Genomic DNA, 27,790 nt, shown 5'->3' on the forward strand with positions numbered 1-27,790 from the left:
AGTATTTGCTAATTTTTTCGGTCACAGAATGTAAAAAGACCTCAAAGACAGATTACACACCACAACATTTTTCTTTATTGTCATTGTAAGTCGATTTCATGCTGAATCACATTATTAGACTGCTCTATCACCTTTTTGGTGTGTGTTGATGTTGCGATATTTGCATATCTTTGCATGACTGCCTCCAAAATGAGGAGTTCATGCATACAAATACATTGTTTCAAGCTGGAGGTACAGTAGAATGGAAAACAGAATGATCATTCCACACTGGCTGCATATACAGCATACAAATTATTCATAGTTCTATATCCAATAATTTCTTAAATACGATAGGTACGGAGACATTCTTTAACAGTAAAGGTTGACAACTACTGAAGGTGGAAGATCCTTGGGCCTCTAAATCCTTGAAATCAGCATTGATCGCTGGGTGTTAAATGTGATTATGAGTCGTTCACAGGGAGACCACACATTTCAGGTGGTGAACTGAGGCCTTTAAATTAAGTGGACTGTTGTCTACCCTATAACACAACACCTCCTTTATAGAAAGTTTTTTACCGAGCATCACCCAGTGAGACTGGCAGGTTTCAAAGGCATCGGCAGTGATGAAATCTTAAAGTGTGGCTGAAAAGTGAAGAACCTACAGGATGAGGAAACTCTCCATACTGAAGCGTTTCTCAAAATTCTCCATCTAAACTCTTTTTCTTTTCACACAGATAGAGCTAAAGGAGATGAGAAAAGGTAGTCACTTCAGAATACTGAAATTCCCCATGATCTGGTTTTAACAAATGGGTCCAGATTTGGGTCATGTTGGATTTAAGTTTGGGCTTTTTCATTAGCTACAAAAATTATGTTTCTATCATGAAGTGCTGACCTGGGATCTGATCTGATCATAATAGCACTTCTACAAATAAAATCTTGATAGAGATCTGAATTGATCACATGAAAGTCATTTGAAGGAAAATATATTAGAGTTAGTAAAGTGCACTAATAGAATTCCTGAACATGATTTATGTGACAAAAATTGGATGGTATGACGCTATGTTTCAGTACCCAGAGATGCTTTAGTGGTTGGGAGCTCAGCTCCTCTATCCACATTTCCCCTGCCGGCTTTCCCAAACACTCAAATTTCAGTGCTGCTAAACTTCCTAGCATATAAATAAAGAAAAATTAATAAGACTGTCCACACACTTTTAAAAGTAATCAGAGAAAAATTGATAAAACGTTATAAAAAGTAATTCTGTTCCAATGGCAAAGATGAAAAGTAAAAGAAAATAGTGCACAACCAAGAAAAAGTAGTTCATTAACTGTGTCTTTGTTCCTGGATAAAATATATTAAAATCTGTCATGAATTAATTCCCTCTGCATTTGACACAAGCTTTGTTCAAACTCATTCAGAAAACCATAAGGGTCAGTAATACAAGTGAGACACAAGGCTGACTGCATAAAGCATTGTTAGGGTATAAGTCTGTAAGCTGTGAGCATGTTATGTATCCACCACGGCAGATCTAAAATGTTTGCAGGAAGTGTAGAAAGGGCATGTAATGATGAAATCCCACTTTTATAGTCCTCATGAGATGCATCAGGTCCATTCCTCTCTGTGAGGGTTCGTACAATACATCATGCTGGTGTAGTTGAAGCTACTTGAAAGACAAAGCTAGCATGGTGGCATTACATAAGCATCTTACAGATGCGCAGTTGGTCCTTTAGTAGGTGTTAAATCAGGGTGCAGAGCTGGCTTGCAAGCACAAATGTCTGATGAGGGTCAGTATTGCTGGTTAACACTCTATAAGTGGGCAGTTGGTTCACTTTCGAGAGTGAAGTAGTTAAACAAATATACCTTCATTTCTAACATTCCCCATTTATAAATTAACATAAAGCCTTCAAGTCAGAAAATCAGATGTGTTTTATGTGCCTAGAAGCAAGGCTTTCACCATAACATGAAATAAAAATCCTGACTTCTAGATCTTTAAAATTAAGGTGTACCTCTTATGCAATGCTTCCTATCATTTTCTAAAAGAGCTTTCACTGCCTCTCATCTATAGGCAATCCTCTTTCATTTCCCTGGCTTAAATAGAGAACAACCAAAACAAGTCTTTACTATGCCAATGGCACACTGGCTTAATTTTGAGTTCAGTGAAATGCGTCTCAAAGGAAGGAAATTAAACCTTTTGTTTTTCCCACTTGCACTGAAACTAAAACCCCCTGACTCTGATTGTGTTTGAGAGGGAGAAACAGAATACAAGCCTTAAATCTTGGTGAGAAAGACACTCAATCAGCAGTGCATGGCTTATTCAGCCACAGGGAGCAGTGGCCTAGTCAGCAAAGCCGACTATGCGGGAGACAGAGGGAGCGATAACAGTGATGCAGTGAATTTACGTCGAGGTAATGGTGAGACAGAGGAGAAAATGGAGTCTACATTTGTAAATATTCGTCTAAATAACCAGTTATTTATAAATTGGGTTAGACAGTGGGGATCCATTGTTTGGAACAGGTTCATTTTAAACTCCATTGTGGGAGAGCCATTGATAATGCCACAACAATAAAAAACTACAGTGATGAAGGTCATTGCCATTGGTTACAGATTTAAGTCAAGGTCATCCATCTTTTCCAAAGATTTAACCACTGGAATGTAGAAGCCAGTCTAATCCTAAACCAAGCATTTACCCAAGGTCAACACTTCATCGTACATGCTCTAGGCAGAGCGCAGGCATTTCGACTCCCATCAGAGGGCTGGGCTAGCAGGAAGGGCAGAGTTATCTGTTGGCATTGTATTTGGACTTGCTGGCATCACGTGGCTCTTTGCTGGGGTTACTCCAGTCGTCTGCCTCAGGGCTGGTCTTGTAATGCCGCCACGCTGACTTATTGAAGACAGGCAGGCGCTCGAAGGACTCACTGGACAGGGCCTTTAAATGGAGGAGAAAAACATACCAAAAAGACCCAATGAGAATGACCTGACAATCATTTATCTTTAAGGGGAAAACTTTCACATCTGGGAAATACCCTTATTTGCTTTCTTGCTGCTAAAATGAGACGATTCGTTTAGCTAAGGCACTGACGACACTGACACTTCCATTTTTGTACGGATTGTTTTCACAATGTTATGGAGACTTAACTGTGAGTTCAACTATATTATTTTTATATGTTTTATTTAAAAAACATTAGAGTGGATACACTTGTGTAGGAACTGACTATTGAAAATGACAATTTTTTTTTTTTTACTACAACTGCAATGAATCATAGTGAAGTACGGCTTTGTCAAAACTAAAATGAAGTGAAAGAATGTTTTGTTACTGATTGCTTACTTACAGTACCAGTGGACAAACTAGCAAGGTTACTGAAAAGTAGCCCACTGATGTCTGACTGTTTACAGATTAAACAAATAACATATAATACATATAACACGTTAACTAGTGAGCTTTAGAGCTTCAGCTTTTTTAACTTTGGACAGAGCCAGGCTAGCTGTTTCCCCCTGCTTCCAATCTTTATGCTGTGCTAATCTAAGGAAATTGTCTCCCAGCTGCAGCAGCATACGTAACAGACAGATATGAAAATGGTATCGATTTTCACATCTGACTCTTGGCAAAGACTGAATAAACATATCTTTCAAAATGGCAAACTACTAATTTAAACTCTGAGTATCATATCTTTATGAGAGAGAAAAGTCAGTGCAACATGCACTTGAGTTGCTGACTTCACCTTCAGATAGATGACAGCATCCGTGCCAACGCCCTCCATGGAATAGAGTTTCAGATCCCCCTGGAAGTATCGGGCATAGAGCCTAGAAATTGGTAAACCGTAGCCAAAACCAGCCTGGATAGGGGGAGGAAAAGAAGCAGACTTTAATTTCCCAGATGTCACTCCATATATAACAAACGTATGAGCTAATAAAAAGGTTGAAATGGTCACCGGGATCAATACTGGTTTGATTTTATGTGAGTGTGTGTACCAGGGGGACAGCTCCTGGCTCCAGGCTTGGTGTAGGGGCAGTGGAGTACATGTAGTTAAATAGACGGTCTATCTTCCTCAGAGGAACTCCTCCTCCTCTGTCACTAATCTGAAGGTGGAAAGTAGGAGAGAAGAAGTGAAAAAAAGCCAGGCGGATACATTTAAACACCACAACATTTTTTCACATGATGTTTTGCATGATGTTCTGCGTGTATTTGTGTCTGATTTACCTTTATGGAGAGATCTTCTTTACCCAGAGTGACTTTTGCCTTTACTGGTGGTAATCCCTCTTTACTGTTCTCATGAAGCTCCACAGTCGCTCTCATTGAATTCTGCAAACACCCACAGAGTTAAATAACTCAGCTCAGCACCAGTCTTTAAAGAATTATAGTCACATTACAGTTTAAGCACATCTAAAGAGCACTGGACTATTTAGGTTAACTGCACTGATACATCTGCTCACCTTGAAGAGCTCAAACAGCATGTGGAAAAGATGAGATGGCACATACACCACCTGGATAGGCTTTTTAGGGGCCTTCACTGGAGGAAAAGAATGCAAAGGGTGTGAGAAGATGAAACACAGACACACACACAAAGCTAGTTGTTTTGAAGTTAATGAGACAGTAGACAATGTAGTCATTATAAGACTACATTTGGAATCACTAGCTGCACCCACAAGCTCTAAATAGATTCAGTAACAGAATACATTATTACAGCTGTGCGACCGATTACAGGGAGAAATGGTTTAGTGCATGGATGGATGGATTATTGCACAAAAGAAAAAAAAAAAAATTCATACTGTTGAACTCTTCAATCTTGAGTTCAGGAGCGGCCAAGTAGTACTTCTCACAGAGCATCTTTGCTGTGTCATAGGCATCTGATAGAATAGGAAAAACAACATGAGCCACAGCAGAACAAGCTAAAAATGTTCATTGATTAAATTTAGATTCCTATTAGATGTCAATAATGTAGCTTCTGTTCCTTACTGGGTCACTGAGAGTGCAGCTTTGGATCTACACTGCTGGAATTCCTGAAATACTATCATTATGTAAACAAGCCATTCAGCAAAGATGTGCATGGTTATGTTTGATTTGTGTTGCTTCTGAGAGTGGTGGTATGATATAATAGCTAACTCTGTTTCCCATAAGAACTACGCAAATATTCCCATAGACAAAATATACATGTATTGGCTGCAGCTCAAACTCTGACTTGGTTGTTTCAACATTGTATGGAATTACAGCATTATGCAACAGCTCTATATATGCAGTCAAAAGCTTATAAATCATAATATATAGATGATTTTCAAGTATGACCTTCTTTAACTCACCACTGACGACTTCAGCCACACTGCAGTTTGGATCTATACTGCCTATGTGTTTTGGATGAGCAGGGTTGGTGTCATTACCAAACAGGAGAGCTGCACATAAACACATGGAATTAAAAGTGAGCTGCTTAGACAGTCCATTAACAAAAGCCACCCAGCTACTAAGTAATACAGTATGCTTGCGAAATTAAACAAATATGTTTTTGAGACTCACTGTGCTGGTTGATGAGCATGCGGAAAGAGATGCGGTTGGTGTAAAAGCGGTCGAGGAAGTACTGGATATTGCTGCTGATGAAGGGGTCGAAGCCAAACCTCTCCTTGTACTCTATGACTCCCTGAGCCATGGTGGGAACCACATCATTGTGACGGTTACGGATCTCAATCAAGAGCTCCAAGAAACTCAGAATAGGAAATTAAAAAGGAAATCAACGTCAATCAACATATTAACAAACCGATCAATGACTGACATTTTTACATTGACAGTGAGGTCATTCTTATTATTCAGAAATGATAGTGCCAAATTTAAAATCAAGGGAAGACAAATTCATCAAGGAGGTCATGCATTACATTCAGTAAAGAAAGATTTGAAATTCCATTAAGGGATCAATTCTAAAATTCTGTCGTCTTTTCTTAAAATAAGTTTGCGGATAAACCGGATTCATAATTTACCTGTTGTTTTTATTTATTCATCTAATTATTTGTTGTTGTAGCTACTATTTGCTTTTTATCTCCCTTTGTCTTGTTTTACCCATTCCTTCATTTATTTATCATTATTAATCAATGTATTTATTCTTGTCTCTCTTATTTTCTGGCTGATTTTGTTCTTGTTCTTATGAGTGGGATTGGGCAAGTAAAAAGTAACGAAAAATATTTGTTTCATTTGTTGAATATATATTCTGTACATTTGTCTGTTAATAAGACCTTGAAAATTAAATATCTGCAATGTCTCTTTAATTCATTGTCTGCCTCAACATTTTTTTCATTCTTTAAAAAACCCAGCAAAATGCTCAGTCAGGATGAGTATCCAACTTAAGATCACTGTCCTTTGACTCCAGTGAACTGAACAATTCTTGGAAATGTGCTCTCTAAACAGATTGCCTTATTCAAAATCGTGCTGGTGTTTATCACACGGGCACTGTTTTAGTATAAATACACACCGTTACTTGTAAAGTCAGCAGAGATCTGTTAGTACTAAAGGGATTAACTGCAGTGGAGGAAGGACTCTGGACATAAAGACATAAAGCCAGTATACAGCAGCTGGGTGTTTGACAAAGCAGTACTTACAGTATATATCTATATACACTGTATGCTGTATATACACCATTCAACCACAACATTAAAACCAGTTACCAGTGTGGCTGTTGTGGCTGATTGGTGTATAATGTGCTTTAATTAATTAAACATTAAACAAGGCAATATTCAGTCACTCATTCAGGGCGTGAGGGTCCTCTGGCTTTCGATTCTCATAATCCAGCAGCTCCACAAAACTCTGCATGTACCTGATAAAGCAAACAGAGGTCAAAGGGCAACTTTTACACATGCTTCTTAGCACTTCTACAACTACTACTACTATAAACCTTATTGTCTGGCAGCCATATAAAGGGTATTGCTGTAGGAAGTGTCTTACCATTTTTGAACCAATCTGACGGAGGGCTGGCTAAGCAGGTTATCAGGGAGCAGGTTGACTTCTCTCATGGTGTTGGCCAGCCGCACAGGCAGCTCCTTACGCAGGAACATGTAGGATGTTTTCTCACACGCATTGTTCCTGCCTGAGAGAAAAATGATTGGTATTTGTTGATTTAGATTGTTTTTCTTGTTGTGCTACTAATGGTTGATCACAGATTACAAAAGTCACCATTTACAAAACTCCTATTGTATTCTTGTCATCATGTGAAAACCAAGGTAACAAAAGGTAAATCTTTCAGTAAGGAAACCACCAGACCTCTTGGCATTGTAAAACCCTTCCAGAACTGACTGAATAATGCCTAAATTTAAATGTTACAAGCTGTTTTTCTTCATTTCTCAAAGGTTTAAGTTTTCACCCAATGACAACTATTGCTCAAATGAAAACAACCATTCATATGACAAGTTACCTCCCAAAGCTGTAGAAAAAGTAACAGCCACAGTTTAAGTATCTGGCTGGAGGCTGTAGTGGGTCTCAAGTTCCAACCTTTAATATGATACCTTAAACTTTGCTATCTGGCTAAAATGGTATTTACTGTCCACCAACATTAGCCTGAACTACACAGGGAAATCATAAATCTTGTTACTGAGTAGAGAGGGGGAGTCATGGAAAGGTTAGGGGATTTATCTTTTTAGATCTAAACAGAAAAACGGAATTACTGCGGTTTAATCTTAAATGTCTTTCTCGAAAATGATTTATGTGTAAGCCAACTTTGCGTTTATAAAATCCTTTACTCTACAAAAATGTAATTTACAGTGTACAAAATAGCCCAGTCTCTTATGTGTGCATCTGAGAACTCACATAGAAGCATATGAGCCCTATCATCCCTCAGCAGAGAAAACCCCTACACACAGTAAAAAAAAGTCTGCTGAAGAAAAGGCTTTCAAGTTCTTCCAGTTAATAAAAAGCGAACAATGGTAAAGTCTCAAATAACACAAAGAAACGTTTGCATTGTAGGTTACAGGAAACCTGTTGTGCAGATATTAGTGTTGCCCTGTGAGTGACTCCGACAGAGAAGAGACAGTAAGATATGACGTTATTTTATCATCTTAGGGGTGAATGCTTCATGATCTGGCAGAATGAAAGGAAGTGTCGTATCATCTCAGCAAAAAAGAGAGACTTCCAGTGATTCAGCAACATGAGGGGAGGCCTTGTAAATGATAAAATTAGGTAGTGAAACCCCCAAATACTGACTCAGTCCAGAAATGACACGCACACGCTGCTGCTACGGATGATCCTTGGATATGTCTCATAGCTCCCTTTTGAAACACACCAAATATATTTGCCCTACTCCTCTCTTGACATGAACAAATACTCCTGACAAATTACCATTTGTTTTTCTTCGTAAGAACATTTGCCACAGGCTTCCTGTAATTCACATCCATTCACAGCTGTGAGGACAAATTATGCAACTGAAATGACTGTGTTAAACAGAGATGGATTAAGAAGAGCCTTGAGTGCACCACATAATTAATAACTGACGTTTTGCACTTAAGGTTTCTTATCAGAGCTTCTTATCTAGTTATTGACGCAACACAAGGAGTATAATATACTGCACATACAAAAAGATATCCTTCATGTAACTTTCATTTGTGTAATGCTGAACTACAGGGCATACCCTGAATTCAGTTCATTAAGACTTAAAAAGAAATTGAGCAATGAAAAAACTGGGTAACGTGAGCTGTATTCACCATCCACTGAATACATGCTGTTGCTCTAGTATGAATGAAAATACCTGCATGCTTTAAGCAGTCTCTTCACATGGTGAGTTCACATAGTGAACAAACCTTCAACAGAAATCTGTCATGCAAAGCCATTACCTCGCATGACACTGTTTGTGCTGTTATTGGTGGGTTACTAAAAGTAAACACCAAATTCAAATGTCAAATCTGATCATTACAAAGTATAATGTTACATGGCAGCTTGTAGACGACTTATTCTATTAATAACCCGGAGCTTTGCCTGTGACACATCAAATCCACAGAAACAGTGAATGGAATGACAAAATAAGGGGCAAAAACAAGGCCACTGGTTTTCCTCCTTTTCATTTCTTAAGATGACAGCCCTGCACCGCTACTTACCAAAATCCAAAAACTGCTTAATGGAGAGCGGGGACGGAGAAAACCTGGAGTAATACTCGATTTTGGGGTTACTGTTTTTCAGAAGAGACACAAAGATCCTCATTTTTTCAAGTTCAATGGTGATGCCTGGATCCAGCCGTGAGAATGAAATTCAGAAAAAACACGACCATTTTATCCGCCGTAATGCTGACAGGCACACAGACAGCCCTCCTCTCTCGTCGGCGTCCACATTTGTCCCAGCCCGTGGGCCTCCAGTGGACACGAAACGACGCGAGAAATAAATGTCCATAAGGTTAAGTGATAGGATACAAACAATAAGCTCTCCAGAGGGCTTCCTGGGTCTACTATGTTGGACTTTCCGATTAGCTCAACACTATCGAGCTGGTCGGAATACAACTGGGACTTCCGGTTACGTTTTTCAAAATAAAATAATAGGCAGTCGAATGTCGCTAATTTGCAAGGTACTGGGGTAAATAATTCAAAAGTGTTATAAAAGGGTATTTCCATTTTAAGCAACTTTATACTTGTACTCCACTATATCTTAAAGGCATATATTGTACTTTTTACTCCACTACATTTGTCTGACAGATTTAGTTACTAGTTACTTTTCATATTACAATTTTTGATACTCCTCCTGTCCAGTGAAAACCATGTATCTCCAGGTGTGTTGATTCTGAAGGTTTGTGATAAACTAAAGGATTAAGTGTTCCTTTATGGGTTGAGAAAAATCCCCTACTTCGTAAAATAAATAAAATATTTATAAAACCCTCTTTGATTAGCTGAAAAATTACTTGTTACAAAACTGAAAACAGGATTCTTTTTCTGAGCTCATGAAAAGTTGACTTTTTGGAGATACATGGTTCTCAAAGGACACCAACGCTACCAACTTGACAATTACACCAAAAAAACTATAGAGATGCAAAACAACTACAAGGACAAATAAAATTACCACACAGATGAAAGAGAGACAATAAACTCTTTTGAGGATGTAAAAGAACTACAAAAAGACATATAACAGCTGCTAAAAGGGGCAAAACAACCACGAAGAGACACAAAACGGCCATAAAGAGGCAAAAATTGGCTATAAACCATTTTGCACCTCTGTCAGTGTGGGTGTCTTGCTCCTGTGTAGGGGAGGTTGGGGGGCCCTTTACATGTATGTGACGAGGGGCTCAGTGTGTCATAATCCGTTATTGATTTAAGGCATATTATCCATACTAGAAAAGAATAAAACTAGACAAAGGGTCTCGCTTTATGTATATAAGATTGAGCTAAGCATAAACTGCATGCAGCAAAGCAAAGGTCAAAGAAAATTTGCCAACGAACTGCAAAAATCAATCCAAAACAACTGTAGCCTATTACATGAAAAGAAGATATGATCTGTGGCTTCAGTATCCCACGCTTGTTTCGTCAGAGCATCTGGACCATTTATTTATTTAAACTGCAGACCTCACGGTTTCTCATAAAACCCTTTATTAATGACTTATTACATTCAGATGATTTAATTTTGCCAATGTCTTAGTAAGAAACCTGTGTGCCTTTATTAACAACAAAAAAAATTTGTAAATGCAGCCTTAATGGTTTCAACCATGACACTTTGTAAATGACTAACATTTACAACTGGAGACTTGATGGCTTATTAAAAGTGAGACATTCGTAACCTTTTTATTAAAGATATTATCAATGACATTCCTATTAATGACTCAAAAGCAAGGGAGACACAACCAGGCAGGGCTGGCTTATAACTGATCTATAAAGCATTAATAAATTATTCATTACTGATAAAAACCATCAATCACAACTTATAAAACAAAAAGTAGCCTAAGCAACATGGCACAATGGCTAAGACCACATAACTTTTGAAGGGTGGAAGAACTGCTCTTCTGCCAGCTTTAACTACAGCAGTCTTAGAATTTCCGTACACCTGCAGAACATTTTATTTTGAACTATATTTTCCAGAGTTCCGGCCTGTTTGAGCTACCTTAACGTTTTTGTACAGTACGAACATTCTTAAGTCTCGGCTCAACCGCACTTGGCCTAGGCTTGTTGGTGCACTGCCGTGATTGGTCTAAAACACGGAAATGGGAAGCAGCTACAACCAAAATGGACGGAGGCGTGTCAATCAACACCGTTTCATTACCTTGTTAATCTGCAGCCGTTTAATATTATACATAGTGTTACATTCAGAAACAAGCAATGAGTAGTACATGTAAAAAGTAAAAATACATGTATAGTATATTTATGTGCCACAAAATGTTTCATTGATTTGCAATTTGCAACAGAAATAACAGAATATCTTTTAGGACTTAATGTATACATTTTCAAACTCTACGTTGACTATTAGTGTGTCAGATGTCTGTTAAAGTAATAACGACAAGCAGGTGATAATCCAATCCCACACAGCTTGACTGACGTTGTTAGTTGTCTTTTAGATTTTGGTTTCTACTGCCATCTAGCGGCACAAGATTAGAAATATCCAGTGAGACAGGGCAGCTGGATGGAAAAACTGAAAATACTGTAACAAATAACACCAAACAGAGTCATTCAGTATCTGAAATTTCATCTGAGGAGTAAAATGCTTAAATTATACAGATAGCTAATAGTGACAGTAAAGGTCCAGTGACTGTAACACAGAAGACAGATGCATGAGAAAAATACAGTTTATCATTATGTTTGCAATAATGCCTCACAAAAAGAAAGAGGATATAAATAAGTGGTAAAAATGTAGTTTTTGTGTTCCCATAGGTTCACAGAAATGTCCCTGGAAAGGGTGGTGTAATTCAGTATTAATTAAACTTAAATTAAGATTGTTAAAATGGTACACGTCAGATTAATGACTTCCAATTTATTACCACTGCAACTGTCTTTCAGTCAGAGCACAGTGTGTAAGATGAACATGCTAAAGTGTAAGATGTGTCTACCAGCCTTACTTAATGGTCTTTGTTTTGGCTATACTTAGTTCAGGAGCTATTTCTTATGTATTTTAAGTCATTTTAATTTATTTTCATGGTGCATCATTGACTTTTTGGTTTCACATTTCTTTCAATTTTTGTTTTGAATGTAAACAAGTATCCACTATACTGAGTACCGAATTACATAGTTCTTTCCAGGACACCTCCTTGGAAATTATAAGGGAATTACAGACCTGTAAAATAAAGCATTACCATCCTCCACCAGCCTCTTGTATAAATATATCTAGTCTCTTTTTCTGGTAAAAATAAATTGGAATGACACAATGAGGACACAAAGTAGGAACATGTCGACTATTAATCCCTGATCACACTGAATAAAGTACATGTGACCTGAGTGTCCTTGCAATCAGCAGTTCTGATCTGTGATCCTTAATGGAACATCCACAAGATTAGTTTACATATAATTCATATTTATATTCATTCATAATTACTTATATAATCTCTTAATCAAACAAACGCAGGAAAATAAAAATGATACGCACACACACAAACACTCTCATGCAGACTCCAGTATTGCAACCATTTTGGTGTTTTCATTGTCGTCGTGTTCTTCTTCAGGTAAAGGATCGTACTGTCGTCGATACAGCAGCCGTGTTACCAGTGTGATGATGAACATCTCCAGGATCAACAACTGCTGACTCATCACTGTGGGGCAGAAAGTAAATGAAGAGGAAGTGATATGGAAGGAATAAAAAAAAAAGGAGACTTCAAGGACTCAGTCCTGGTGAACAGAATGAACTGAATGCACAGATAGATTGACTCATCGTTGATCAGACCAACAGACCAACACATGGATGGATGGATTGATTGTTTGGGTGGATGTTGACTCACTGTATCCCCTGGATGTGGCAGAGATAGGTGGCACACAGGCGATGGTTCCATTCAAAGCTAAGATGTTAATGATAGCTGTCTGCAGCTGGCTCAGGATGAGCACCAGCTACAAACACAAACACACACATGCTGTTAACCCTGACAAACAGAATGCTGGAAAATCCTGTAAAAAAAACTTATGACAGCCCTATAACCTGACATGTTATTAGGAATAGGTGTCTACTTACAGCCAACCATACAGTATATAGTTGAGCAGTGCTAGTTACTGTCCACCATGAGGTGTGTAAACAGCTGTTTGTGTGCATATGTGCTTCTCCTGTGCCTTACCTGGTACATGGCATACTTGGGAATGATCTTGAGTGTCCGTAGGGCAGTCCTTAGGTGCATGAACATTATCGCTACAGGCCACAAGGCTATGATTGTCAAGATGCCCACAAGTGGGTTGATCCATATAGCAGCTCCGGTAATCTTCAACTGAAATGTAGTCACACACAGGCACACACACAGAGGGTCAATACAAAAAAACAGAAAACAAGTCTAAGAGATAGCTTGTACAGAACAACAGGGACTAATGAGACCCTGCTGAAAAAAGGTATGAAAAACATGCCACAATTCTATGCCACCATGTTAGCATTTATATTTTCATATAAATATGAAGCTGCTGTCAGACGCAAACACAAGAGACAACACCACTAGTTACTGCATAACCGAACAGTCTTTGTTTATGTTGCATTGACATGCTAGGGGTTGGAACGAGAGATTTCCTTCTATTTTTTTGTTGTTGCTGAAAACAGGGGAGTATAGCACAAAGAGAATGGTAAACTAAAAAAAAAAACATCTAGCAGGTGCCCAGATGATAAATCAGAAGAGAACAGACAGATTTAAGCACAAATCAACAGTTGACACTGTAATGAAGTGAGAATGAAAAACTGGGTATTAAAGTTCAAGAAAGTTCAAGAAAAACAGTTTATATTTCTATGAGATTTTTTTTCAGAGTATGGGTCTAAAATTTAATTTTCTGTAATGGAATTTCAGCTTTGGTGGCATATAAATTAACGTATAAAGCAAAGCAACTGTGAGTCAAAGATTCATTGAGCATTAACTAATCACATGACTTGATCATTTCTTAATGGTGAGCAAAAGGAACTCATTATACACCCTGCATTATTTCATGCATTAAATCATCAAGAGTCATACATTAGTTATACGTTAATTAAGCATGGTTTACTTTACCTGTATTATAAAGTGATAGAGAGACAAAGAGAATAACTATCTTTTATAAAATGTGAATAATTGTATATGACTGATAATGATGTTTACACATTAACACATTTGCGCACATAACACAACTGGTATTGCAGCAAGATTATGACTGTAATTTTCATAAACAAAATCAAAAAATTGCTCAACAAGATCAAGTGGAAATGAGTCCAACAAAGTAAATTTTAATTTCTAGATATCCACAATTACAAGAAAACAATAGTAAACAACAGAGATAAACAGAGGTAGTCTGGGCTGTAGTGACAAACTATTACATTTTTTATGTCTCATCAGTTAACAGCAAAAAGCTAGGAAAATAAACAGTACAAACATAATTTAGAGGTACAATAGCATGAGGGGATGCCATTCAGAATTTCCATGTTACCAACTCACATCAGCCAGGTCAAAGGTCCCGTTGGTCCAGAGGACAATGGAAAGGATGGTGAGGACAGTCTTCAGGAGAGCAAACTGGAAGGAGCCAAGTTTGAGCAGGAAGAGAGAGCGCCTGGAGTTGGAACAGAGGAAATTATTTGTGTTACCCGCTTATGACAGAACAAGGTTTTAGTCTCTAAGCCATTAAAAATTTAATGTGGAATTCTGTTTTTCCCTGAACCAATCTTGGATTATTACTGCAGGATGTGTTGAACAATTCAGAATAGCCTTGGACACATCTTTAGTGGCTCCCGGCCTGTCTTTATTTGAATGGTCTTACATGCAAAACAACAATATTGACTGTCCCTCCGAGATTCATTATACTTTTCTGATCTGGTGTTTCTGAAGAGAGAACAGATGATCCTGAAACCAAGGTTTTGATGGGTAACTGGGCACTACATTAAAGAGAAAGGGCTGAGCTTGTCGATGATGATGAAGAAATCATGGGCAGGCAGGGTCATGTAAAAGGATTTTCGGCATCTTTACAGAGAGAGTGAATGGATGTTAAGCAATGCATAGCATTGAATATGAGCACACCGCTTTGTCATTCCCATGAGAATTGCATGTAGTCTAAACAGACTGCACCTTGTTCTAATAGATTTACACATCAACGTGTGTGGAAAAAACTGTGTTTGACTGCAGACTTTATTTTAACTGGACGGATAAATCAATCGACTATGACACATAGTGAAAGTGCAGCCTTTAATCTGCTACAAAGGAGCATAATGGGACTACTGTGCTTCAGTATGATACACATTCCCCGCCCTGATAGAGCAGAGTGACCAGGAGTGCGTTCAACTTGCATTCACAGAACAGAAGCATACATCTGGACTGAGTCCAACACTTTCCAATACAGTCCAATACTAGACCTGTACACTAGCCTGACCCCTCAAACAATATATGGTAAGAAGCAGCACTGGATCTAGGCTTCATTGGCACTGCAGGATGTTTCAGTGACCACCTCATTGATGCAGGGATTACTCAATATTAAAGCAGCATTGTTTGTTAAATGTGCAACCATGGCTGTTACAGATAGAAGCATTGTCTCCCTTCAGATCCATTGGGAATAATGTCTGTTAGTTGTAGCTTTTAAATAAAAACAGTTAAAGGAATAGTTAGGACATTTTGGGAATGGTTGTTTGCTTTCTTGCCAAGAGTTCAGAGAAGTGGTTGATATCACTCTCATATCTGTACAGTAAATATGTAGCTAGAGCCAATCTAGGTATTTTCCCTGTTTCCCAGTCTTTGTGCTAAGATAAACTAAAGGGCTGCTGGCCGTTAGCTGGCTGTAGCCTAATATTTAATGGGAAGATATGAGGGTGTTATGGACCTTCTCATCTAACTCCCCACAAGAAAGTGAATAGGTGCATTTGCCAAAATGCACTTACTCATTTTAATGAATGCCAGTACTTCATACTTGCAAAGCATAGCTGAGGTGTGAGAGTCATTCCAGTCTCTTCTTTCATGCTGCTTGACTTGCATTAAATTTAAATTAAAACAGAAAACATAAGACTAAAATTAGAAGTCAATTATGTACAGTAGTTAAAAAAATAAACCTAATTTTTCTATGTCACCGCCAAAGATGATTTGAGCAGATTTCTAAATTCACATGCACCATGTCAGGAGCTGTTCGACCAAAGTTTCTGCTGTAATCAGACTAAAAATAGGCTTCTTCTGAGTGTTCCTCAGAGAATGTATATGTTTACCGTGTGATGGCGACGTGCGGCAGGCAGAGGCAGCAGCAGCAGCATGGCCCCGTGCTGATCTTCAGCTTATGTTTCCCTGCTCGCTTTAGGAAAGCCTCATCACCACCCACCTCCTCCACCATCAGGATCAGGAACTTGAACACCACAATGGCAAAGTAGCTATGAAATGATAAGGGGGTGGGGGGTAGAAATAAGGAATGAGGGAAGGGAAGTGAGGGTGGGAGGAAGAATGAGAGAAGCATAAGAGAAGAAATAAACACATGGAGACAGAGGATCAGTAGAAAAGTAGAGAAAATGAAAGCCATATCTTCCAAAAACATTGCACAAAAGTTTGCTTTAAAGTTGCTGTTTTTCTATAAAGTTTTTGGTAGGTTATGACATTCAAGTTTCATATGTTTGCTCATTTATTGCAAGGGCCCTACGAGTAAAACCAACACACAGCGCATTGAGAGATGGAAGGTGAGTAAGAGGGAAGCAAAGAAAAAGGGACCCACCAGGCAGAGGTCATATCAGTAAACATGGTGGCTCTGGGGATCCACATCCCCAGACACGACATGGTGGCAATCACCTGAAAAAGAGAGAAGAAGTAGGAAAAAACCATGTGAAGATACATTATACACTTTTTGACCAACACCTGTGCATTTTGTCCTGGAATTGGTGAAACTGGTGTCTCTATCTTTCTGCATGCAATCCTTCCAGCAGTGTGTTATTCTCACCGGCGCTGCCCCATTCACCCAGATGATGATATTCTTCTTTTTGGCTGGAACTTTCCTATAGATGTAGATACATTCTTCTATGAAGACCAGCATAGACACCACGGCCATGAAGGTGAGGATGGAGTACAGGATTATGCCAAAAACATCCAACTCTGGATGAAAAGAAGGGAAATTATAACGAATTAGCTGTCTTCAAATTTTAGCTGGGATTCAGAATCCAGAGGTCATTCTACAGACATTAAAACATGATATGAAGTTTGGTTGTGCTATTATGAGGGTAATGGGTGTTTAGGTTGTTGGAGCCCAGCTATTATGAGGGTAATGGGTGTTTAGGTTGTTGGAGCCCAGTTTTCCCTGTAGCCAAGAGGAGAGTTATACCCCATTGTTCTTTTTGACAATCATAACTTTGAAAGTACAAAACAATAATAACCAGAGAATTGTGAAAACAGGAAGACAGGAAATCAAGTGCAAATTGTTGACATAGGCATGTGCATGTTGACTAAATTAAAAAAAGCTGCTGGATGGATAGATCCTCTGACTTTAGCTTTTGTTCGACTGTGGTCTGTTTTCCTCATGTTATGTGATATTCAAGAGCTTTGCATCAACAAAATACAAGTTTATTTCCAAGTCAGCCTTGAAAATGAATAGAACAGACAGTTAAAGATGCAAAAAGGTTGTACAGCAGCATTAGTTGTGTTTCTTAAACCTTTTGAAAAGTCTGATGATGATTATCATTGCATTCAAGTGGGGTTATGCAAATTGCAAGAAATCAGATAGCAGAGTGTTACTTGGAAATGTGTAACTGGAAATAACCTCGGAGGCAGGAACCAGCAGACACATATGGTCAAAACTGAATTTGTCAGACAGATGTCTCAGGCAAATAAAGATGAATGTTGACAAAGCTACAGTTATGTTCTAAATCAAACAGTGGGAGGAAAAGTGGAGTCAACTGTTTCAGTATGTTGAGGCTGATTGTGAGTATTCTGACAATCTGCGTCATTTCTTCTCTGGTATCCAAAATCATTAGCAGTAATCAATTAATAATTGGCACAGTGGACTTTTTTAATTGTTTCCAAAATTTCTAATACTATGTTTAATTATTTTTCCTTCATCTATTTAAACTGTTTCTGTCCTGTGTTCTGTTAGTTCTATTCTTAACCATCTGACATCTAATTCCACCACACATGTGCTAAACATATTGAGCTTTATGCAAAAAAATGGACACTGAAGATTTTAACTTCCCATTTTCTTAATTCAAAAACTGATACAGTTTGTACTTTTAAAGTTTTACAAGCTTTTGGGTACTGAAGACAATATTAATACTTACGATTTAAAAAAAAATGACAAAATAGATTGGCCAATATTCATTTTTTTACATAAACACATAATATATAGAGACATTTTTAAAAGGATCCCTTAAATTTGTTTTTGAATAATGAGCAATTCCTTGTTATATATTGGTCGACATTTTCACTATTGCAATATCTGCTATAATCTATGATCTGTATATATATACTGCATGGCAAATCTATTGATTATAATTATTATTACTGATGTAGCAGTACAAAAAAGTGGGTAATTTTGAACATTCATTTAGTCTTAATCATAAAGTAGATATATAATTTTTTTGTTTAAACAACACCTTATAAAAAGATTTAAAAAAGAAGAAAACATATTTAAAAAAATGATGTATGCACACAAGCCAAATGGTGAAGGGCAAAAATTAAAATCTTAAAGTGCAATAATAAAAACAAACAGTGCAACTTTAGAAAAGTGTTTGTAAATTTTATAAGGAGCACACAGTGGCGAACCCAATCTCAATATCAACAAAGGATTACCTTTTTTACCTAATACTGTACTTTCATAGAAACACTTTTAGTACGATGTATACAGTGACATTGGGTTTAAGTTATAAAAGTATTGCTTAGCTCTCTTTAAGTGGATTTTCTCTCCATATCCCTGCAAATCTCAGGCTGCACAATCTCTGAAGAGTGTAATGAGAAGCGAATAGCAAAATGAAATGGATAATCCCACATTAGTCAGCGCCCTATTTACAATACTAGCACCACCCCCCAATTGAAATGGATTAATAGATTAGCTTGATAATTAATTCAAAAGTCATAACTAGACACTGAAAATTTAGCTCTTTCAAAACAACAATATGTGGCTTTCATTTGGCTGTTTCCTAATGTGTACTGCATATGTCAGTGCTTAGGAGTCGGTAGACCAAGCAGAGCTGTTGAGGGGGGCCCAGGGAGTCCTCAGTAAAACAGAATATCTCACATTTGTTTTGTCTTTATTTACAGGCGGATTTCCCTGGCTGATCTGAAAATGTGAAGGAACCCCTTTCTATTATCACTTTATCATGGACAAAAAAAGAATCAGGAGGAACACTGGATGCATTACAGGGGAAACTACCATCCCAACACTTCACAGCAGTTCCCAAAGTGTGGCCGAGGGGACTTCCAGGGATCCATCAAGTCCCCATTAATCACGACCATCAGTGTAGTCTCTCTTTCCAAAGTGATACCAACGCTCTACAGTTCACTGAGCAAGCACATACAGATCTCACCTAACTACAAAGGAGATTCCTGCGGATTAGATCTGCTGATGCATCATGTACAATCACTCTGTAAAGAAAGTCATCAGGTGGTGCTGCTGGGACAAAACTTGGAGAGGTTGGGGACGCCCTGTAAGTGACCGTTGTGGTACCTAGCCTAGTCTACTCACTGAGGATGATGTTGACAGCCAGAGGAGGTTTTGCCCTGCAGCTCGGGTCAATAGTTCGGTTGGATCCATTATTCATGCTGGTGGATTTTCACAAGTGCAGCTTCCAGTTATCTCTCGTCCCGCTAATATCCACAGACGTTCGGTGAGTAGCCTTTAAGTCGGGAGACGAGCTGGCCCTTCTCTCCTAAAATCCAAAGAACGTCCTCAAACTTTCCACGGACGGATATCTGCTTCCCGGGTACCCCGAAACACTTGTTGCAATCGCTGGACCCGCCTCCTTTCCGCTGTCATAGCACAGTGAGTCGTCTGCCAAATCACCACGGCCTGAGTAATGGAGATGAAAAAGTGGTTTGTGAGATGATAATTTGCACTTACTAGCTTCCCTCAACTTTTGTTTTTTTGGTTTCCACAACATTTGAATGTAGGATAAAAATGAAAGAAAGCTGCCAAACGCATTAATATATGATGTATGTAAGAAATTCGGAAACATTTAACAATCTATCATATTAGAAATTACAGCTTTTCACTCAAAAGTTTTTTTTGTTTTTTTTTTTTTTTGTTTTTTTTGCCATGTTTAATTTTTTTGGAAGTTTGTTGCACCTTCCATTGATTTATGTTACGGCAATCTACGGTCTGCGTTTTGTCTTTGTGCAACTTACAGAATGTGTGGGAGTTCTTTATTAGCCCCAATTCACTGTACAGAAGGAATTTAAGGGCACCTGGCACACTCATGCCCTTATTTCAAGTCAGCATCTTTGAGGCAGCTTAAACGTGCTCAGTGTCTGGGTTATACCATTGGTTTTCAAAGAATATTTGGGTTGGGAATTATTCTGATCACAATAGAAATTGGGATTCATGGCCTATTGGGAATACATTTTCAGGAAAAAATCCAGAGACATTAATATTAGAGTTCAAGATGGAGGAGGGGCAGTTTAAAAGCATTAGGCGTGTGTGTCCTGTGTTTTGGTATGGGAAGGGGCATTTCCTGGACAATGCATGAACTCACATCACATGCCCCTTGTTCCCATAGCAACATGTACAGGGGGTATCATCATGTGAGGCATTTGCTGCAAATCTTTTTGTGCAATTAGTTCCATTTGAATATTTTTCCACAACACTGAGAGGCCTTTATTGTGATCCAAAAACCTCACTCAATTAAACACAGTATTGTATTTCACAGCAATGATGCCAAAATGCAATTCAACAGATACATTTTAACCAACAAAAATCTCACTTCATCAGATGCTTCATCGTAGTTGTTATCCTTTTTATGTATTTTGAGAATTTGCTCTAACTTTCTTTGATTTTCATGAAACTTATTTTGCTTCTGAACATGACCCCTGTTTACCTCATATCCAGGTTTTATCTGCCAGTCTGTTCAGGCAAGCCTTGGCTTCCAGAAGTTAAACTTGCATAAAGGCATATTTTTTTTCCTTTGCTTTGAGATGAAATCTCTTTATCTTTGAGTGGCATGTGTAGACACATTTAAGGAATGATTAATGGAGATAGCTCAAGGGCATAAAAACAGGGAGACATTCTCACATCCAGTCATGTAACCTAATACACAACCTCTGCACAATACTGCATATTGCAAGGATAAGAAGTACACAACATGTGTCAGTATTTAACTATTTGTAAAAAGCCGTACTCTGTTGTATGTGTTCATCTGTGTTACAAAATGCATTGTGATCAATCTCCATCTGACCTTATATGACAATTGAATTATTTGAATCAAGTTAGAGCAACTGTCCCGATGATACTGGCGGCGTCAAGGCACTCCTTAGCTTACGATTTTAATTCCAAGGGTTGCAGAGTCATCAGAAATGAGTTGTCCCGACTGGCCTGAATTTATGACATTGTGCTACAGCGCAATCCTCAGCCACAAATCAGCTTCAGTAAGATGTTTACGGGAAAATACCAACCTGAAAAATATCCATATCTTGTTCCTACTTTGGTTTTGATTTGTAAATTTGAACAAGTCTCCTGTTCAAAAGAGACAGACTGTGAAGAAGATTTCATCTTGGGAAAAAAAATCCTTACACTATGACAGCATCTGCTTTGATTTACTGGGACAGGAGTATTTTTTAGGAGTATTTCTGATTTAGATTAAAATTCATTTTTGGATGCAGCTGCAGTCAATTGACCAAGTCCAAAAATTGTCACCAAATCAGATCATCCACTGATGTTTTTATGCTCTTATTTTGTGCCTAGGTACACTATTAGCTATGTCTGTCAATACTGATGTTACAATCAAAAATCACTTTTTAGTGGTGGTTTTTGCCTTCAATGGATAAACCATCCAAAGGTCTTCCTTCAAACTGTGGCTGTTTTGGCCTTGTCTAGGTAAGACTTGTTTGGTTTTTTACAAATCAATATTTATTCTCCCTGACACCAAGGTCATTAACTTGGGAGTTTAAGCTTAAATGTGCGTGGACACACACTATACACAAACACAAATATGCATGAAATAGGTAAAAGGTTATTTTTTGCTTGTGTGCGTTTTTGTGTTCTTTTGTTATAAGAAGATACAATTTTATATGTTTTTTTATATACGTGGTTTATATAAGTGGTTTTCAATTTTAGGTTTAAAACCAATAAAATATTGAAACATTAAATATAAAAAATATTAAAAAAACATCAGAAAGTATAGGCCAAGTCATGCTGTTATCACCTTAGTCAGTGTGTTGCACAGATCTGCAGAACAAATGTGATACCCCAGGGGTCTGTTCTGTCATATGCTTAACTTTTGACTTACAAACAGCCATGTCAGACACTTTTGTAAGGAAAATGAAAAGTGAAGCATGGGGGATTCAAGATGAGCATAGGAGTCAACAGTCTCAATAGCACAAGTCAAAGGCCTGGGTGTCAAACAGATAGCAAAGGCCAAGGTTCATATGGGTTCCTGAATCTGAGTCCACAAGGATTGTTGACTTTCCTCAAATACTGTCGGCATGATGCAATATGCCCGTTTTGGTTATGTGTCTGTACTTATCAAAAAGTAATTTTTTAGACCATGCATAGTAACCAATGCAGTGTTTACTGTTCCTACCTCTTTCTGACTGCACAAGGCTACAGCTGTGTGCTCTAATTGCTCTTTGTATAAGGTTTATCAAGTTACCCTATGTTTCATTCCTGGAATTTAGTGCATGCAGACGCTAATAATGACTAGCTTCTACAAACTGACTCTGAACACCGAGCAAAGTGTCCTCTTCTTACGCACCTGAAATATACAACGTATGTTCTGTTGCACAGTCAGTATTTGTGATATTTGACACATTTTTGACATTCGAGATTAAAGCCACATTGACAAAAACATATTTACTCAACACTTCTCACTCAATATCTTCTTATGTTAAACAGTTAAAGGGGAACTCCACCAATTTTACATATCCATGTCTGTTTACAAGTCACGGGGAGTATTAGTGCAGACTTTTTCTGTGACCCCCCCCCCCACTCAGAAGCTGAAAAAAAGTTAGGTCTAGTCGCTACTAGTCTAAAGCGCTTTAAACTCAAAACTGAATTTAGGTGCTTGGGTTGCATTGTGGGTAATGTGGCTGCCAGGTTTTTCACAAAGAAGAATTTTGTTCAATTTTGATCTTTGTCCACTGTTAATCTGACAGTGTTATAGGAAAGCAACGCTATATCAATGAAATACTCTTAAATGTCTGCCTTGAAGTAATTATAGAACTGATGACAGCAAAATTACACTGAGGTTTAAAAAAACGTTTATTGTTATTTTCACGTTACTTGTGTAGAGGCGTGTACTTCATTCACAAAATGGGAACAGTAAAATTAAACAAGAAAAATATATATGTAGTCTTTTTCTTACATTATCAATATATATACACACACATTGTAAAATAGGACATTGTCACAAAATGAAACCAAAATGTAGTAATACGCAAGTTATGACAAGCTACATCTGCACTGTGTACAGTACAGATGTAATATGTTTTTGAAGTTCCGCTGAAATTTTCAGATCCTTCCTCCATTTTCACAGGAGTTATGGCTTCATTTATAAAATTGAAACAGACCAGAGTAAAGCTAATTTAAAACATGACGCATGAAGTCTGTTTTATCACCATAATCCCTGTTATCATGATAAAACACCTTTTTGCAGAAGTCAGGCGCCATGCTTTTGTGCATTAGTCAGACAGTTATGTATGTACACAGACATGTAAAAATCTCATGGCTGCACAGAAGCATTTCTCCCAAGATGACAATATTACAAAAGAACACTCAATTAGGCATTACAAAATACACATGCGCACTTTAGTCACGAGGCCAAACAGCCCAGAGACAGAATATAGGCAATTTGTAAAACAAGATGACAGGTCCAATGTTTAAGAATCAGTGGTCATAGGTAATGAGTGGAATGAGCCAGGCTCCTTATACATGATACAGAATTTTTAAAAAAAAATCTTTCTTTAACTAAATGTTTAAGTGTGAGGTTTAGAACATAATCAAAACATAAACTTGGCTTGGATCATGATCTCTGACATTAATTACATCCGATAATTTGAGATCAAACCACAAGGTGATTCTGATACTGTATGGATTACACCGTCATGGCGGATAAGTAACAAATATCCTCCAATCACCTCTTTGTAAAGAGTAATTATAAACACACTTGGGCTCAAGAGGTCAAACATGATTGGAAGGATAACATGTAAACATGAAGTCCGAAGAGCGGGCTATTCTTAACACTCCATCATTCGACCAAATACCCTCACTGTCCCACCTGTGGTACACTCAGCACAACTGTGACAATGATTACCAAGAAACACACCATACAACACCACTAATTTACTCTACACAATACAAACAGCTGTAAACTTGAACTTCATCAGAGTCTGATGGTATCTAGTTAGTAGGAGGCTCAGCCAGCAACAGTCAGGGATGTGATCAGATAGACATGGCCAATGACAGACATCAGGAATTTTCTGTCTCCCTCCAATGTGAATTGGAAAGTTGCATATAAATGACAAAAATTCCTTGGAAAAGGATGTAGCTCATTCCTGAAATACTGCTATTTGGTTGTCTTGACAAAATAGTCCAGTCTTTAGCAGATATTTACATGATGTGATTTGCATGGGTAAAGGGGTGTAATTATTTCTCTGGTACATTAAAAATTCTTCCTTTACAGATTTGACTCACATCCCAGATGTTCCAACACTGACATAACACAATCCACTGTCAAGTTTTACACAAGCTAATGCCCCTTTAAACAGCTCAAGATCACAACACTGGGCTGATTCCAAATTACATACCGAGCTGACACCTCTATTTTACAGCAGATCAGTTGAGTTCAATTCACTTTTGTTTTGAATTAAATCTGGGTGAGTCATTACAGGAATATAATGAATATTAATTACATATTATGAAAATATTTTATTCTGAAGAAAGCTGCAGTTGCAAATTAGACTGAAAGTGATTTGAGCCCTGAGCCAGATGTTTATAAAGTACAGAAAACTTCATCTGAATGAGGGCAGATAATAGGAAGCTTGACTTGTCGCCACCTGCCGGCCAGCTCTGGTATTGCCAGGACATCGTGACCCACTACAGGCAGGTGGGACAGATACACCTTGTATAAAATATTAAGCCACAATGATTGTTAAACAGAATTTGTTTGATGACATTGGCCAGTGAGCCAAAGATAAAGCTAGGATGTTGTAAACACTTCAGGTGCAGAGGTCAGAGCTCCTGACAGGTCAGCCCTTATTTGGCAATGAGCGTTGGTGTCTTCGTAAAGGTTGAAGCACTAAGTTGTAGAAAAAACAGGCTGTAGACATTTTGGGCTAAGAATCACTGATCATCACATGACATAATTAACTGACTCTAAAAGAACAGGTTGTGAGGAATGCTGCACATTGCACTGTGTGAAATGCATCTCCCAGGTCAAACTGTCCATATATAAGCAGCATGTTGAAACACAAGTTGGCCACAAAAACACATAAAGCTGATTCTTTTAGTTTGTTAGTTCTTAAAAAAAAACAAAAAAAACACTGCCACTTCAACTGTTACACACACACGCACGCACACATGCACACGCACACTACACCATAAATCACATGATCATCCAACATCATTTATACCTGGGATGCTTTTTGGACATGATATTAAAAAAAAAAAAAAAAAAAAAAAAAAGCAGCACGTTGTTTGATGGACATTGATAATCTACAAAGTGCAAATGCGCCATCTTGTGCTCTGATATCCAAAACACCATCCAAAACCCAGGTACAGTCTTCCCTGTGGTGGACTGGTTCAGTCCACTGAACAATGCAATAAAGTCTTCTGTCATATAGTCCAGGTTTTGGTGGGGATAGATACGCTCCGATATTTTGAGTTGAAAATTAAAATGTGCTGCCTTTTTAAACACGAAAGATAATTGTTTAAAACAAACACGCTGCTCCAGCTTTTCCACCACTCTTTCACTGTAGCTTTGTGCCTATAAAATAAGTCCTGGTCCACCCAGGAAGCTATTGGCACAAAAAAGTTTTCTCATTAAAAAAACAAAAACAAAAGTAGCTCGTATTCCCTTCAGTATTCTTTCACTTTCTCATCATCAATAAATGCTCAAATTGTGAGAAAAAAAAACTAAACACAAGGAAATAAGCATATAGCTGAATGTGTGACAGTTGGCATGTATGCATGTGTGTTGATGTTAGAGGGAACAAGGTTGTATAATACAGAGGTTACGTAAGTATTTGGACAGTGACATAATTTGAAATTTGAGGATTTGAAACAAAGGTTTTCAGCTTTAATTCAAGGAGTTTAACGAAAATATCGCATTAACCGTTTAGGAATTACAGCCATTTTTATACATAGTTCCTCATTTTCAGTGTCTCAAAAGTAATTGGACAATTGACTGACAGTCAGTTTCATGGCCAGGTGTGGCCTGTTCCCTTGTTTTTCCATGACAAATTAGGCAGCTAAAAGATCTGGAATTGATTCCAAGTGTTGAATTTCGTAGTTGTTTGTAGCTGCTCATGTGAATTTTCGATATGTGGTGCAAAGAGGCGTTGATGTAAATGAGGGAGGCCCTCATTTGGTTGAAAAAAACAGAACAAAACTATCAGACAAATAGCAGAAACTTTAGGGATGGCCGAATCAACAATTAGGTACATTCTTAAATGGAAGAAATGCACTAGCAAGCTCAGAAAGAGCAAAAGGCCTGGAGGACCATGGACAACATCTAGCCAGATCAAGAACACTCTTGAGGAGATCGGCGTGTCATTGTCAAAGTCTATAAGCAAGAGACGCCTTCATGAATGTAAATACAGAGGGTTTACCACAAGGTGAAAACCACTGGTAAAACTCAATTACAGAAAGGCCAGATTAGACTCTGCCAGAAAACATCTAACAAAAAGAAAGGATCTTTGAACAGATGAAACCAAGATTAACTTGTACTAGAACGATGAGAAGAGAAGAGTATGGAGAAGGAAAGGAACGGCTCATGATTCAAAGCATAAAACATCATCTGTCAAACATGGTGGAGGTGGGCTGCCAATGGAACTGATTCACTGGCGGTTTATTGATGATGTGGCTGCTGATAGAAGTAGCAGGAAGGATTCTGAAGTGTATAGGGCTGTACTGTTTGCTCAGATTCAGCCAAATGCTGCAAAACTGATAGGACGGTGCTTCACAGTACAGATGGATAATGACCCAAAACATACTGCGAAAGCAACCCGAGAGCTTCTCAAGGCAAAGAAATGGAATATTCTTCAATGGCCAAGTCAGTCACCTGACCTCAACCCAATTGAGCATGCTTTACACTTACTGAAGACAAAACTGAGGGCAGAAAGACCCACAAACAAGCAGCAACTGAAGGCGGCTGCAGTAGAGGCCTGGCAAGCATCTCAAGGGAGGAAACTCTGTATTTGGTGATGTCCATGGGTTCCAGACTTAAGGCAGTTACTGACTGCTAATGATTTTTAGCCAAGTATAAAAAATAATCCTTATAATTATGTTGTTTTGTCCAATTACTTTTGAGCCACTGAAAACAAGGGACTACATATAAAAACAGCTGTAAATCCTAAATGGTTAATGCGATATTTTGTTAAACCCCTTGAATTAAAGCTGAAAGTCCACACTTCAGTCACATCTTGA

The 27,790-nt window shown here is 38.1% G+C and overlaps 2 protein-coding genes across 4 annotated transcripts; both read right to left on the bottom strand.

Moving 5' to 3' along the window:
* Positions 1 to 43: 43 nt before the first annotated feature.
* On the bottom strand, positions 44 to 9,420 carry pdk3a (pyruvate dehydrogenase kinase, isozyme 3a). Its single transcript, XM_040127614.1, has 12 exons — positions 9,202 to 9,420; positions 9,035 to 9,105; positions 6,897 to 7,038; positions 6,697 to 6,768; positions 5,484 to 5,668; positions 5,273 to 5,362; positions 4,745 to 4,822; positions 4,409 to 4,485; positions 4,176 to 4,277; positions 3,947 to 4,054; positions 3,697 to 3,810; positions 44 to 2,903 (listed from the first exon to the last, which is right to left on the bottom strand). The coding sequence occupies exons 1-12, from the start codon at positions 9,321 to 9,323 to the stop codon at positions 2,754 to 2,756; spliced, it is 1,311 nt and encodes a 436-aa protein (XP_039983548.1). The 5' UTR covers positions 9,324 to 9,420; the 3' UTR covers positions 44 to 2,753.
* A 1,089-nt stretch (positions 9,421 to 10,509) lies between these two features.
* slc51a (solute carrier family 51 subunit alpha) lies at positions 10,510 to 19,980 on the bottom strand. 3 transcript variants are annotated; one of them, XM_040127637.1, is made up of 8 exons: positions 19,682 to 19,980; positions 16,952 to 17,103; positions 16,730 to 16,803; positions 16,236 to 16,394; positions 14,491 to 14,602; positions 13,165 to 13,311; positions 12,838 to 12,943; positions 10,510 to 12,651 (listed from the first exon to the last, which is right to left on the bottom strand). In XM_040127637.1, the coding sequence occupies exons 1-8, from the start codon at positions 19,755 to 19,757 to the stop codon at positions 12,503 to 12,505; spliced, it is 975 nt and encodes a 324-aa protein (XP_039983571.1). In that variant the 5' UTR covers positions 19,758 to 19,980; the 3' UTR covers positions 10,510 to 12,502. The 3 variants fall into 3 exon arrangements, with proteins under 3 accessions (XP_039983571.1, XP_039983572.1, XP_039983574.1); XM_040127638.1 differs by lacking the exon at positions 19,682 to 19,980 and adding an exon at positions 19,524 to 19,661; XM_040127640.1 differs by lacking the exon at positions 19,682 to 19,980 and adding an exon at positions 18,790 to 19,487.
* Between the last annotated feature and the right edge of the window lie 7,810 nt (positions 19,981 to 27,790).

Source organism: Xiphias gladius, chromosome 5 (genome assembly GCF_016859285.1).
Source record: "Xiphias gladius isolate SHS-SW01 ecotype Sanya breed wild chromosome 5, ASM1685928v1, whole genome shotgun sequence".
Lineage (NCBI taxonomy): Eukaryota > Metazoa > Chordata > Actinopteri > Istiophoriformes > Xiphiidae > Xiphias > Xiphias gladius.